This window comes from Salmo trutta, chromosome 19 (assembly GCF_901001165.1).
Source record: "Salmo trutta chromosome 19, fSalTru1.1, whole genome shotgun sequence".
NCBI classification, from domain to species: domain Eukaryota; kingdom Metazoa; phylum Chordata; class Actinopteri; order Salmoniformes; family Salmonidae; genus Salmo; species Salmo trutta.
In genome coordinates this window covers 13117209-13132903 of record NC_042975.1, presented here as the reverse complement: position 1 = coordinate 13132903, position 15695 = coordinate 13117209, and the positions used below count along the sequence as shown (strand labels likewise).

The window sequence follows — 15695 nt, the reverse complement described above, 5'->3', positions numbered from 1 at the left end:
TCTTCAATATTACCATGTAAGAAGTTTTAGGTTGTAGTTATTATCGGAATTATAGGATCATTTCTCTCTATACCATTTGTATTTCATATACCTTATTGGATGTTCTTATAGGCACTTTAGTATTGCCAGTGTAACAGTATAGCTTCCGTCCCTCTCCTCGCTCCTACCTGGGCTCAAACCAGGAACACATCGACAACAGCCACCCTCGAAGCATCGTTACCCATTGCTGCACAAAAGCCGCGGCCCTTGCAGAGCAAGGGGAACAACTACTTCAAGGTCTCAGAGCGAGTGACGTCACTGATTGAAACGCTATTAGCACGCACCACGCTAACTAGCTAGCCATTTCACATCGGTTACACCAGCCTAATCTCGGGAGTTGATAGGCTTGAAGTCATAAACAGCTCAATGCTTGAAGCACAGCAAAGAGCTGCTGGCAAACGCACGAGAGTGCTGTTTGAATGAATGCCTACGAGCCTGCTGCTGCCTAACACTGCTCAGTCAGACTGCTCTATCAAATATCAAATCATAGACTTAATATTAATAAACACAGAAATACGAGCTTTAGGTCATTGATATGGTCAAATCCAAAAACTATCATTTCGAAAACAAAAGGTTTATTCTTTCAGTGAAATACGGAACCGTTCCGTATTTTATCTAACGGGTGGCATCCATAAGTCTAAATATTCCTGTAACATTGCACAACCTTCAATGTTATGTCATAATTATGTAAAATTCTGGCAAATTAGTTTGCAACGAGCCAGGCGGCCCAAACTGTTGCATATACAGTGGGGGAAAAAAGTATTTGATCCCCTGCTGATTTTGTACTTTTGCCCACTTACAAAGAAATGATCAGTCTATAATAATTTTAATGGTAGGTTTATATGAACAGTGAGAAACAGAATAACAAAAAAATCCAGAAAAACACATGTCAAAAATGTTATAAAATTATTTGCATTTTAATGAGGGAAATAGGTATTTGACCCCTCTGCAAAACATGACTTAGTACTTGGTGGCAAAACCCTTGTTGGCAATCACAGAGGTCAGACGTTTCTTGTAGTTGGCCACCAGGTTTGCACACATCTCAGGAGGGATTTGTCCCACTACTCTTTGCAGATCTTCTCAAAGTCACTAAGGTTTCGAGGCTGACGTTTGGCAACTCGAACCTTCAGCTCCCTCCACAGATATTCTATGGGATTAAGGTCTGGAGACTGGCTAGGCCACTCCAGGACCTTAATGTGCTTCTTCTTGAGCCACTCCTTTTGTTGCCTTGGCCGTGTGTTTTGGGTCATTGTCATGCTGGAATACCCATCCACGACCCATTTTCAATGCCCTGGCTGAGGGAAGGAGGTTCTCACCCAAGATTTGACAGTACATGGCCCCGTCATGATGCGGTGAAGTTGTCCTGTCCCCTTAGCAGAAAAACACCCCAAAAGCATAATGTTTCCACCTCCATGTTTGACGGTGGAAATGGTGTTCTTGGGGTCATAGGCAGCATTCCTCCTCCTCCAAACACAGCGAGTTGATGCCAAAGAGCTCCATTTTGGTCTCATCTGACCACAACACTTTCACCCAGTTGTCCTCTGAATCATTCAGATGTTCATTGGCAAACTTCAGACGGGCATGTATATGTATTCTTGAGCAGGGGGACCTTGCGGGCGCTGCAGGATTTCAGTCCTTCACGGCGTAGTGTGTTACCAATTGTTTTCTTGGTGACAATGGTCCCAGCTGCCTTGAGATCATTGACAAGATCCTCCCGTGTAGTTCTGGGCTGATTCCTCACCGTTCTCATGATCATTGCAACCCCACGAGGTGAGATCTTGCATGGAGCCCCAGGATATTGACAGTTCTTTTGTGTTTCTTCCATTTGCGAATAATCGCACCAACTGTTGTCACCTTCTCACCAAGCTGCTTGGCGATGGTCTTGAAGCCCATTCTAGCCTTGTGTAGGTCTACAATCTTGTCCCTGACATCCTTGGAGAGCTCTTTGGTCTTTGCCATGGTGGAGAGTTTGGAATCTGATTGATTGATTGCTTCTGTGGACATGTGTCTTTTTTACAGGTAACAAGCTGCGGTTAGGAGCACTCCCTTTAAGAGTGTGCTCCTAATCTCAGCTCGTTACCTGTATAAAAGACACCTGGGAGCCAGAAATCTTTCTGATTGAGAGGGGGTCAAATACTTATTTCCCTCATTAAAATGCAAATCAATTTATAACATTTCTGACATGCGTTTTTCTGGAAATTTTTGTTATTCTGTCTCTCACTGTTCAATTAAACCTACCATTAAAATTATAGACTGATCCTTTCTTTATCAGTGGGCAAATGTACAAAATCAGCAGGGGATCAAATACTTTTTCCTCCCACTGTACCCCGACTCTGCGTGCAATGAATGTAAGAGAAGTGACAATTTCCCTAGTTTAATATTGCCTGTTAACCTGGATTTCTTTTAACTAAATATGCAGGTTTTAAAAAATATACTTCTGTGTATTGATTTTAAGAAAGGCATTGATGTTTATGGTTAGGCACATTCGTGCAACGATTGTGCTTTTTTCGCAAATGCGCTTTTGTTAAATCATCCCCCGTTTGGCGAAGTTGGCTGTCTTTGTTTGGAAGAAATGGTCTTCACACAGTTCGCAACGAGCCAGGCGGCCCAAACTGCTGCATATACCCTGACTCTGTTGCACAGAACGCAAGAGAAGTTGTGTTAGCAGGCAATATTAACAAAATATGCAGCTTTAAAAATATATACTTGTGTATTGATTTTAAGAAAGGCGTTGATGTTTATGGTTAGGTACACATTGGTGCAACGACAATGCTTTTTTCACGAATGCGCTTGTTAAATCACCCATTTGGGGAAGTAGGCTATGATTCAATGATAAATTAACAGGCACCGCATCGATTATATGCAACGCAGGACAAGCCAGATAAACTAGTAATATCAACCATGTGTAGTTAACTAGTGATTATGTTAAGATTGTTTTTTATAAAGATACGTTTAATGCTAGCTAGCACCTTACTGCACTCACATACCAGGTAGTCAGCCTGCCACGCAGTCTCCTCATGGAGGGCAATGTAATCGGCCATGATCGGTGTCCAAAAATGCCGATTACCAATTGTTATGAAAACTAGAAATCGGCCATTCCGATTAAATCGGTCGACCTCTAGTCTAGACCTCTTGCGCCCCCTTGAGGCATTTGTCTTATTTCATACCGTAAGCTTAAAGCATCAGACAAGCTCAATGCATATAGTTGATTTCATTCATATAAATGAGAGAGCGAGAGAGAGATTTTGACTGAACAATTGGTCAAAAGAACAGACAACTTTTGGGTGTCTGTTCAGTCCATTGTTGACACAATCCCAAAATGTTTTGCTTGTCAGCAATCAAGTTTTCATGATATGTAACTTTAAAAATACAGAAATCCTCACGATGCAATTTGCATCATATGACACAAAACGCAGCATCATATTATGCAAAATGCAAAGTACGGGATGACTTCTGTATTTTGAAAGTTACATATCTTGAAAACTTGATTGCTGACAAGCAAAACATTTTGGGATTGTGTCAACAATGGACTAATGAAATGAATACCAAAATATTGGATGGAGTTTTCCATTAAGGGATGGGGCTGGAGAAAAAATATATCTTTACCATGACTGCTGTTCTGAGAACGCCGGGCCACTTAAAATAGCCCGTATAGGAAGAACATGTCGACAAGCTGTCTTACAGACCACTGGCCTGCCTGCTGAGATGCAACACACTCACTAGCCAAACTCATATAATTATAATTATTATTATTAATTTTTTTTAAATACAAGGTAGCCAAACCATCACTCAAAACAGGGGAAGGCGGACATTGGGAATAAAAAAGCAATAACTTTCCCACATCTAACTTGGCAGTTACTTTTATAGATTGTGAATGACTGGGGAATACAGACATGTGATACTCTGGCAGACATTATGATTGATGATCCCTCACATGACACACACTGTTTTGAAACTATGTGCAGAGGGCCAGGAGATGGAACTTGAGCATAGATTTCTCCTCTCTCAACCCATTTCACTACTACAGCTAAAGGCTTAATAGACAAACAGAAATGATTGAAAATATCAGTTTAGCATTTATGATCTACAGAGAACTGGCTGGGGAAGGAGCAGTGTGTTAAGTCCACACTTCAGGCTGTGCTGTGGTACAGGAAGGACATTTGTTTGCTCCCCTGCCTGCCCCTGTTGCAAACAAAGCCCCTGGGTGGGATCTCTTAGCAATGTACAGTATGCTGCTCTTGGGTCACTCATAGCCAAGGAAATATGAGCGCTGTTTAGGTTTTCCTCAGAGGGTCAGCCAACCTGCTGCCCTGCCTGGTATTCTTAGGGAGTGCAGTGCTGTTCCAGGCCCAGTCCAACAGAGACTCCTTAACATGAACTTTTCATTACTTGTCTCAGATTGATATGACGATGGGTTTAGAGAAGAGCCGTTGATAAGTAGGCAGCACAGTGACATCTCAATCCCAGCATGTTTGCGCCCTCACAAACTGCTCCAGATGAGAAGTTTGCTCAGAACGGTAATTCACAACATCTTAAAGCTCAATCACAGGTGTCAGTATGTGAGTAGTGTCACTATCAGATAAGCTAATTAATTAAATTAGACACCAAAGTGTTGCTTCTTCAGACCTGTGCCTGAGTGAGTGTTAGTGAACTCCTGTCTGTCAGTCCTGCATGTCTGATAAACGAAGCCTGTGTGCCAAAGAAATGTACTGTCTTGTGGGCCAGAAAGGGAATAGTAAGCCATGCCACAATAGAAGCCGAAGGGCGAAATTCACTATGCTCCATTTATCTCAGACAACATATATTTCTGGCTGTAGAATGTTGTTGACACATATAGGTGAGGGGACTTAGCATCGGGGGTCTCATGAGTGACGACAAATAGAATCCAACTGACATATAAATTATAGGCCTATAATTCAAACATTAAATATTTTAGCATGACATCCCAAAAATGACATGGCAGTATTTAAGAATTTATAAAAAAGTATTTCCCAATGCGCAGTAACAGAAGGTCAATGTCACCAATGCTTAGTAATTTCATGGTAATCAGAGAAAGTATAGCACAAGTCCAGTATTTACAGAGCCTTCACAGCGCATCCGTTTCCCAGACATCTAGTTATCTAGTTGTCAGAGGCCCATTGAACAGTCACGTGCACCGTTGCACGTACAGAGCTACTGTGCCTGCGACTGGGTACAGTAACATGCATGCACGTTATACTTGGCACCAAGTGATGATAATAATCTTGAATTGTAGCTTGCTAGTTATGCATTCTTGTTGTTTGTGTACACTGATATTAAACATAATTCCGAAAATGTATTTCACTGTAAGTAAACGCGACAAAGACACCCTATCCAGCACAACACAAAATATTAACATTATTAGCTTCAAGTAATTTCCAACAAAACAGCGGAAGCATTGCCATATTTTCTACAAAAACCCAGTCTTTCTCAAGCGATTTCACGATGTGATTGGCGTGGGTTAGCTAACTTAACTAGCAGGTGGCAATAATTAACGTCATCTTACAGCAGTTATCAGAATGGTAGGTGGCTAAAACACGTTGCATGTTAAGGATTGCAAAACTGTATCTTAATACCTAATACTCGGGACAACTTCTGCTCACCACTTGCACAAGAACATGAGCTGCTCAACTAACGTTAACTAGCCAGCTAGCTATAGCTTGCAGTTTATTGTAGATAGCATGCGCACAAACCTGAACGCGGGGTCCTCTTTGTTGCATCTTGGGGGCGGCGAAAATGAATTTCTTTTATTAAAAAGTTTCTGAAAAAGAGTTGGAGGCATTTTAGAAAGTCTCGCTTTCTTCCAAATCCAAGTGCAGCCCTAGTTCCTTGAAACTAACTCCATTTGTGGCAGAGTCATATGACAGGCATTAGTCACACGAACTGCTTGGAAACCCACTACAGTTTTCTGATTGGACGACGATCCACTGCTCCTTCTCGAAAACACTTGATTGGATGATATTTTTGGCGTAGCACCACGTGGTCAGAATAATCACTCTGTTTATGTTTTGGCTGAAAGTTCGAATACAAGACACCAAATAAAAAATGTACATTCAACACCTAAAACATAAATAAATTATTTGTATACATCACAGTCCAATTCTATGCCTGAAATATATGTCACATGTTTAGTCAAATAATAAGCTCAAATACAGCAGAACTGTAATTTTATCAATTTATTATGTTAATTAAATTAAAATAATTGTACATTATGTATCTACATTATCTATTACAGCAACAGAATTTCATTTTTTATTTTATTTAACCACAACAACCTGTCTGTCCATGGACTGTGAAAACCTTTAGGGATCAGAAGTGTCCTAAAAGGGAATGAATAAAATGGGCATTGTGAGATTAATACTTAGAGAAAATGGCATGTAAAATAAGGTTCAAATATGAGCGTCAGACAATGTGGTTTGTTTGCTTTCTCACCGGTATTGACGACAGCTTTTACAAGTTGTGGTGGCTTTACTTCCTGGAGGACTGGAAGCGGTACGCTTTGCACAAATGGTTCAGCCCTTTAACTACTTGGTACTGCAGAGTGAATAAAGCACAATATTAAATAACAATGGAAAATGAACAAAAGTAACAGCAGATCAATCATACTCAACCATTACTATAAATGATAAAAACAAAACAGTATAATGTTTAACGGATAGGGCGGTAGGGATTTCTCCCGAGTAGGAAAAACTCAAGCCCGATTTACAGCTAATAACTAGAGCCAAGAGCTTTTCCTGTGGCGTATTACCTACGGAAACTGTTTGCTTCCATTTGGTTTTCAAACAGTAAACAGAGCATTTTACATTAAAATTGTTGTCATTTAGCAGACACTCTTAACCAGAGTGACTTACAGTAGTGAGTGAATAAATGTTCATACTTTTTTCTGTACTGGTCCCACCATACCAACTTAGCCACACAGGAGCAAAGCGAGAGTTTCTATTCAAGTAGATCCCTCCCCGTTTTGTTCAGTTTGCTTCCATTTAAGAATTGTTTTGCCACAGAATTAGCTAAGGTCCGCAGGTCCGGTCACATTGGTCAGGAAAAACTCCTGGCCCTACCCATGGAAATACTTGAGAGGACACAGTCAGAAACTTTCCGGTAAATTACCGAAAATTTTCCATGGGAAGTTAAGCCCGGGAATTTTGCTTAAATTCATCAAGAAAAGTTAGCTTATTACAAGTGAACCTTTTTAGTGGGATACACAAGGCAATTCTACGTCTTGTGGCATATTTTTGTTAACCCCAATTCAAAAGAATTGCAACCCTCTGCATTCACAGAGTGCCCTCTTCCATCACATGTACAGCTGATTCTCAAGATCTTGCACACTAATGAGATGCTATTGAGCTCAGACTACTAGACTGTCTGAGCCAAGGACTACATGCTTTCTGGTAAGTTTTGATTCAAATACTGGGTGGGGTGAATATATTTTATATGACATACATTATTTTTTGTTAACTAGTAAATAGTAGCCTACAGCAAAGTGTGTTTAAATCATTTCTAACTTGTTAACAATTTCTGCTAGTTAGTTTTTGCTACCATGTGGGTTTTAGCTTGCTTGAGCCTGCTAACTGAGGAGTGTTAATTCACCTGTTTCCATACATGTTTCATTTTAAAACATTTCTTACAAAGGAGTTGTTTAATCTAACTGCTTAACTATTTATCTGTACATGGAATTGTATATGTTTTTCTAATCTTTACAGGAAAATGCCAAGGGCACTATCTGATGTGTGAAGACACTTCACTGCAGCTAATGTAGAAGGAAAAGCTGTGTACATTTGCAAATACTGTGCCAAATCATATGTGAAGAATGCAACAAAGATGCAGAATCATCTAGCCAAGTGCATAAAGTTCCCTCAGCTCTCACAACAAGCAAGCTCTGACAAAAGTCCCTCTTCTTCTATTTGAGGTGAAAATGATGAATCAGACACCTTATAGATAGCAAGGTCCTCCTGGAATCAGAAGTTTTTTTTGACTCAATGGAGGAACAGTCACAGAAATGCTGATGAATGTCTTGCTCGAGCTGTGTATGCAACTAGTTCAACTCTGATGCTCACAGGCAAATTGTATTGGAAGAGATTTCTGAATGTTCTTTTCCCAGCATACACCCCTTCAACCAGACATGCTTTATCTACTCATTTGCTGGATGCAGAGTTCAACAGAGTTCAAGTGAAGGTCAAGCAAATCATAGAGAAAGCAGTCTGTATTGCAATCATCTCTGATGGGTGATCGAATGTTAGTGGGCAAGGAATAATTAACTACATCTCCACCCCTCAACCAGTATTCTACAAAAGCACAGACACAAGGGACAACAGACACACCGGTCTCTACATTGAAGATGAGCTGAAGGCAGTCATCAATGACCTTGGACCACAGATGGTATTTGCACTGGTGACAGACAATGATGCGAACATGAAGGATGCTTGGTCTAAAGTGGAGGAGTCCTACCCTCACATCACACCCATTGGCTGTGCTGCTCATGGATTGAATCTGCTCCTCAAGGACATAATGGCACTGGAAACAATGGATACACTCTACAAGAGAGCCAAGGAAATGGTTAGGTACGTGAAGGGTCAACAAGTTATAGCAGCTATCTACCTCACCAAGCAAAGTGAGAAGAATAAGAGCACCACATTAAAGCTGCCCAGCAACACCCGTTGGGGGGGTGTTGTCATCATGTTTGACAGTCTCCTGGAGGGGAGGAGTCTCTCCAAGAAATGGCCATATCAGTCTGCTGATATGGACAGCCCCATCAAGAGGATCATCCTGGATGTTGTATTTTGGGAGAGAGTGGTAAGCAGCCTGAAACTCCTGAAACCTATAGCAGTAGCCATTGCACGAATTGAGGGAGACAATGCCATCCTGTCTGATGTTCAGACTCTGCTTGCAGATGTAAGAGAATAAATCCATACTGCCCTGCCCACTTCACTGTTGCTCCAAGCAGAGGAAACTGCAGTTCTGAAATGCATCAAAAAGCGTGATGACTTCTGCCTGAAGTCCTTACACACCGCAGCATACATGTTGGACCGCAAGTATGCTGGCAAGAGCATCCTGTCTGGTGCAGAGAACAACAAGGCCTATGGTGTCATCATTACTGTGTCTCGCCACCTTGGCCTGGATGAGGACAAGGTTCTTGGCTGTCTGGCGAAGTACACTTCCAAGCAAGGGCTTTGGGATGGAGATGCAATATGGCAGTCGTGCCAACATATCTCATCAGCCACCTGCTGGAAGTGACTTTGTAGATCTCAGGCTCTTTACACGGTTGCCTCCATCATCCTCCAAATCCCACCAACATCAGCCACCTCAGAGCGCAACTGGTCCTCGTTTGGGAACACACACACACACCAAAGCATGCAACAGGCTGACCAATACACGGGTTGAAATATTGGTGGTCACCCGGGCAAATTTGAGCCTTTTTGAGCCTGACAACAAGCCATCGTCAACAAAATTGGAAAGTGACAGTGAAGATGAGGACTCAAAGTCTGATGTTCAAGAAGTGGACATTGAGGAGGTCCAGCGAGAAAACATGGAAGACAGAGGAAGACAACCAAAGCTTTAGTTTCTAGACTCATTTTACAGATGTGTTGAAAACGTTTTTGGGAGATGCGATGGATCATTGGGGATCATTCAATATTCCCTTTTGTTGTTCAGTGAAATCATCCCATGTGAAGAGTCAACTCATTTAATTAAAGTTCAATTCATAACTAAATAGTTGTTTTTCTATTGGAAGGATTTAATCATTTGCAATTATGTCTACTTTTGATAAGGTAAAAGGTTTGTTTCTTTCTCCATATGATATGGTAAATATATCCAATGCAAAAAACATTACATTTAAATGGTATTAATATGCATATATTTCCCATTAATACCCATATATTCCCACGGAAAGTTTCCACCTCTGAATATACCCCAAAATGTGCAACCCTAGTAATAACATTTCTGCAAGACATTTTTGTCCTAGGAACCAACCATTTTACTAACATCTGCAGGACTTCATCCTATATAGAAATTGTGCTTACCAAACATTACCCTCATCTTCAAATGTATCTGTCGAACGCCCACCAACATTGGCGAATATACTCTGGTGACGAACAATACCAGGACATGGTCAGTCAAACAACATACTATGAGAGCAAATTCTTGATACATGGCATCTGCAATCATCCAAAGACTGACCATCCAGAGAGGATGCTTACCCTCACGGAGGAGTACCTCTTCCTCAACTTTTGAAAGAAGGTGTTTCTTTCTTTCTCGTCTGCAAAGTCAAAGAACTTGGCTTGCTCTGGTGAGTGATGTGTGGGTATTTTCAGGACTTGAGGGACTACTTCAGGGGCAGCAGTCTCTCTGTTGTCTACTGTGTCTCTGGTCCTCTCACTGACCGTGTGGTCACTGACAGGCTCCACATTGTTCACTACCATCTTCTCAGTGGTAACAGAGTCACAGAATTTTACTCTCTTCCTGCATTTGATCTTCCTGGGTCTAATCGTCACTGGCTGTGAGAGGAGGACTTCATTACTAACTGACATTCTTACACTTGCAGATGAGCCACAGTTTCTCTTTACATGCCACTTGTAGCTCAGATAGAATCTGAGAAATACAAGACAGGTGAGCGTTTTCATACCCTTTGTGTTTTCTTGGGGACTGAGGGCACAGTTACTCCTCCAGCTAGGGGTGTGCTTTCAACTGACACATAGGCATTGAACAGCTTGTCTACAAATACATGGAAAATAAATCATCAGTTCTATATGCGTTCACCTGCTTTTGTTAGGTATTTTTTTCAAAAAATAAAAAACAAATTACTATTAGTTATTTATAAATAATGATAAAAAATATAAGCAAATACCTGAATATGTACTTCTAATGGGTAGCGCTAAACGTCTGTAAACAAATAAAGGCTCTTTGTTAGAATATAAATGACTATTCATTCTATGAAAAATAAAATGTCACATCTTATACAAAGAGTCGGGCCATTCAATCATATTGACCTTTTTTCCTGATCTTTTTCATCATTCATTTGGGAAATGTCTGCAAAGAAAAAAAATAACATTTTGCGCAGATAAGGAAGCATGGAATACTAAACCTCTCCAAGGTTGACAAGGTTTCAGGGTCCTTAAAATAAAAAAATAAAAAAGAATTACAAAAACTTGGGTTATGTCCCAAATGGCACTATTTTCCCAAGATCGGTCTCTGGTCAAAAGTGGTGCACTAGGTGCACAGGTCAAAACAGTAGTCTATAAAGTCAATAGGGTGCCATTTGGGGTAACATCCTGTATGTCCAGTATTGTGCTGTATCTCTTACCAATGATGGAGGACAGGTTAGGAGGCTGCTGCATGTGGATGTCCTCAGCATGGCTGACATCTAGGAGAGTGGAGTTCTTTACATTCAGGTCCAACATCTCCTCACTGGGGAAGGCCACTATCTCTTCTAAACCGCAAAAAAAGATGGATTGAAAAATCCCTGTCACTCAACTTCTTAGGGCATGGGCCGTCAGCCAGGTCTTATTACAGTGCCTGCTGAGTCCTAGACCAACACACACACACACCATAGACTTTCTCTCTGCGGAACTGCTCAGGTGAGGGCAGACTGCTGGAGCTAGTATCGCTGGAGATGTCAGCAGAGTCAGTCTCATCACAATCCAACAGGAGGGAGGAGACACCCACTTGTGAATCTGCACATAGAAAAAATATTACTTTCAATAGTAAACCTTGACCCATTTGCAATTACCAATCCAAAACATGAAGGACCAAAGTGAGCATGGGTTTATCCATTAACTGACAAAAAAAACGTTCCTAACTCAACTTGAACCATCTTCTGTGCTATAATGTATTGTGCTCTCCTGAAAAGAGAAAATGGAGAGTGATAAGTTAGTCGAGTGAATCAGAGGTGATGCAAACTGGTTTAATGACTTTTCACTCACAGTTCCATTTGATTCCAGCATTCTGTTCATCCAGGGAGCAGTTGACGAGACAGATCTGTTGAGGCACACATAATGGGATGTACTAGGAATGAGCAGTCACGTTAATGCTAGCTACAAATCTTATCTGTCTGCATCCCAAATGGCACCCCATGGCACTGGTCAAACGTAGTTCTCTAAATGGGGAATAGGGTACCATTTGGGACTCAGCCCTTATCTGATTGTTATAAATTGTTTAACAGATGAAGCAGCTCACCTGTGATCAGTGCATGTTGACTCATTTATGGGTGACAGAACATGGCCTTTTGGCCGTGCGCAGAGGGGTTTAGGGAAGAGTCGCTTCAGTTCTGAAATTTAAACAAAAGACTTGATCAGTTTACCTGGCATCCAGACCGATTTGCTTCTGCCAGGCAAGTGATCAGCAACCATAGTAGTCAAACCTAATGATTGGCTATGAGCAAGACTTAACTTCCTCAGCAAGGTAAAACCTCTGCTTGGGAATGAGTATACTACTGGGCTTGTTTAACTTTTTTGTCCACCAGTTGTGCTGCATGTAAATCCGTGTGTAGTTTGTTGTCAAACTGTTTTTGTAATACTTTATAGATGGCTACATCTTATCTGAGTATGAAGATACCACTTGAAGAAATCTGGGGAGAGATGGCCTCCAGGACAGGTATAATCATAGTAGCTCATACTGTCATTGAAAGGAATCCCATTTCTTACTGCCTCTTGTGAAACCTGACTTCAAAGGCGTATCGCCACTCTGCCTTCTGGAGCTGCTGCTGAGCATTCCTTCTCGTCTTGTGATGGTGTCGTCACTCCGACATTTTGAACGAACCATTCCAACAAAAACACGATGATTCTTTGGAGAAAAGTTACAGTTGAATCAAAACACGACTACGAGGCACAATGATGCATTTACATCCACTTAATATGAAGTCAAGGTGAGAATGAACTTTCAACTTGAACGTGTTTGAGTGTCCCGATAATGACGCCTGCTAAGTTAGCTACAGTAGCTAGCTAACGGTAGCCAACGTTTGTTATTACTTTTTTGGCCAGGCAGGTGTTTCACTTGTTAGATTAAAGTATAAAGCCAGCAAACCAACGAATCAGAAAGATAGTTTGAACAGACAATTATTCATTTAATTATTAAATGTTGTCATTGGCCATAGCTAGTTTTATTTTTAATCACAAACCTCCGTAGACCTCTGGATCATCAGCAACTGCTTCTTCTGGGGTATTACGGCGGTCCGCAAACAAGTATTATCGGTGCATGGCGCCACCTACTGTATTGGCTGTGTATCAGCCTACTATTCTGTAGTATGAATTATTTACACTTTGTGAAAAAATTGCACCCATTAAAAACTCACCACTATTCCACTAGTTTGGTCCTATCTGTTCCTACTCCAGGCCAGCAGCCTTGGAGGACGGGACACTATCATTCAAAACATCTTGTAACTCTTCTGCAGTAAAATCTCATACACCCAAATCAACAAAAAAAATGTTGGTCACATGCACATATTTAGCTAATGTTATTGCGGGTGTAGCGAAATGCTTGTGTTCCTAGCTCCAACAGTGCAGTAGTATCTAACAATTCACAACAATACACACAAATCTAAAAGTAAAACATTGGATTCAAGAAATATATAAAAATTAGATTGAGCAATGTCAGAGTGGCATTGACTAAAATACAGTAGAATAGTATATACATATGAGATGACTAAAGTAGTATGTAAACATTATTAAAGTGACTAGTGTTCCATTATTAAAGTGGCCAGTGATTCCAAGTCTATGTATATAGGGCATTAGCCTCTAAGGTACAGGGTTGTGTAACTGGGTGGAAGCCCGCTAGTCATGGCTTTTTAACAGTCTGATGGCAATGAGATAGAAGCTGTTTTTCAGTCTCTCGGTCCCAGCTTTGATGCACCTGTACTGACTTCTCCTTCTGGATGATAGCGGGGTGAACAAGCTGTGGCTCGGGTGGTTGTTGTCCTTGATGATCTTTTTGGCCTTCCTGTGACAATCGGGTGCTGTAGGTGTCCTGGAGGGCAGATAGTTTGCCCCCGGTGATGTGTTGTGCAGACCGCACCACCCTCTGGAGAGCCCTGCGGTTGCGGGCAGTGCAGTTGCTGTACCAGGCGGTGATACAGCCCGACAGGATGCTCTCAATTGTGCATCTGTAAAAGTTTGTGAGGGTTTTAGGGGCCAAGGCAAATTTATTCAGCCTCCTGAGGTTGAAGAGGCGCTGTTGCGCCTTCTTCACCACACTGTCTGTGTGGTTGGACCATTTCAGATCGCCAGGGATGTCTACGCAGAGGAACTTGAAGCTATCCACTTTCTCTACTGCAGTCCCGTCGATGTGGATAGGGGCGTGCTCCCTCTGTTGTTTCCTGAAGTCCACGATCCGCACCTTTGTTTTGTTGATATTGAGTGAGAGATTATTTTCCTGGCACCACTCTCTCGTCATTGTTGGTAATCAGGCCTACTACTGTTGTGTCGTCTGCAAACTTGATGATTGAGTTGGAGGCGTGCGTGGCCACGCAGTCATGGGTGAACAGGGAGTACAGGAGGGGTCTGCATTCAGCATTCTTACATAGATATTCCTCTTGTCCAGATGGGATAGGGCAGTGTGCAAAGCGATGGCGATTGCATCGTCTGTGGATCTATTTGGGCGGTAAGCAAATTGAAGTGGGTCTAGGGTGTCAGGTAAGGTAGAGGTGATAGGATCCTCAACTAGCCTCTCAAAACACTTCATGATGACAGAAGTTAGTGCTACAGGGCAATAGTAATTTAGTTCAGTTACCTTTGCTTTCTTGGGTACAGGAACAATGGTGGACGTCTTGAAGCAAGTGGGGAGAGCAGACTGGGATAGGGAGAGATTGAATATGTCCGTAAACACTCCAGCCAGCTGGTTTGTGCATGCTCTGAGGACGCGGCTAGTGATGCCGTCTGGGCCGGCAGCCTAGCGAGGGTTAACATGCTTAAATGTCTTACGTCGGCCATGGAGAAGTAGAGCCCACAGTCCTTGGTAGTGGGCCGCGTCTGTGGCACTGTATTATCCTCAAAGCGGGCGAAGAAAGTGTTTAGCTTGTCCGGAAGCAAGACGTCAGTGTGCGCGACGTGGCTGGTTTTCCCTTTGTAATCCGTGATTGTCTGTAGACCCTGCCACATATGTCTTGTGTCTGAGCCGTTGAATTGCGACTCCACTGTTTCTGTGCTGATGTTTTAACTATTTGATTGCCTTACTGAGGGAATAACTACACTGTTTGTATTCGGCCACATTTCCAGTCACCTTGCCATGGTTAAATGTGGTGGTTCACACTTTCAGTTTTCCACGAATGTTGCCATCTATCCACGGTTTCTGGTTTGGGTAGGTTTTAATAGTCACAGTGTGTACAACCTCTCCAATACACTTCCTGATGAACTCAGTCACCGTATCTGTGTATTTGTAGATGTTATTCTCAGAGGCTACCCGGAACATATCCCAGTCCGCATGATCAAAACAGTCTAAACAATCACCCAAGTAGTTCTCTGCAGCTGCCACCACAGCATCTATCCTCTGTGATTTAAGTTCCATTGCTGAGGTACAATTGACATCCATGGCCATGAATGCCAAAAAAAACATCCTTATGAAGCATGTGTTATTCCTATCACTCTCGATTGGCCTCTTAGGATCCCTCACCCTCACCCTGGACCCATCTTCCTCTAATACTCTCTTTACTGCCT

At 41.9% G+C, this 15695-nt stretch overlaps 2 protein-coding genes across 2 annotated transcripts in view; both read right to left on the bottom strand.

Annotated features, from left to right (window-relative positions):
- fnip1 (folliculin interacting protein 1) overlaps positions 1–10203 on the bottom strand; it is a 53167-nt gene extending 42964 nt beyond the window's left edge. The window contains exons 1-3 of the mRNA XM_029701859.1: positions 10074–10203; positions 6490–6591; positions 5751–6377 (exon numbers count right to left, since the gene is read on the bottom strand). Of these exons, the coding sequence (XP_029557719.1) occupies positions 5751–5839 (89 nt within the window). The 5' untranslated portion in view covers positions 5840–6377; positions 6490–6591; positions 10074–10203. The remainder of the gene's footprint in view (positions 1–5750; positions 6378–6489; positions 6592–10073) is intronic.
- A 325-nt stretch (positions 10204–10528) lies between these two features.
- On the bottom strand, positions 10529–13268 carry LOC115154015 (uncharacterized). The gene is made up of 10 exons (XM_029699777.1): positions 13166–13268; positions 12693–12831; positions 12226–12316; positions 11973–12027; positions 11855–11891; positions 11598–11723; positions 11354–11479; positions 11040–11079; positions 10898–10932; positions 10529–10764 (listed from the first exon to the last, which is right to left on the bottom strand). The coding sequence occupies exons 1-10, from the start codon at positions 13184–13186 to the stop codon at positions 10670–10672; spliced, it is 765 nt and encodes a 254-aa protein (XP_029555637.1). The 5' UTR covers positions 13187–13268; the 3' UTR covers positions 10529–10669.
- Between the last annotated feature and the right edge of the window lie 2427 nt (positions 13269–15695).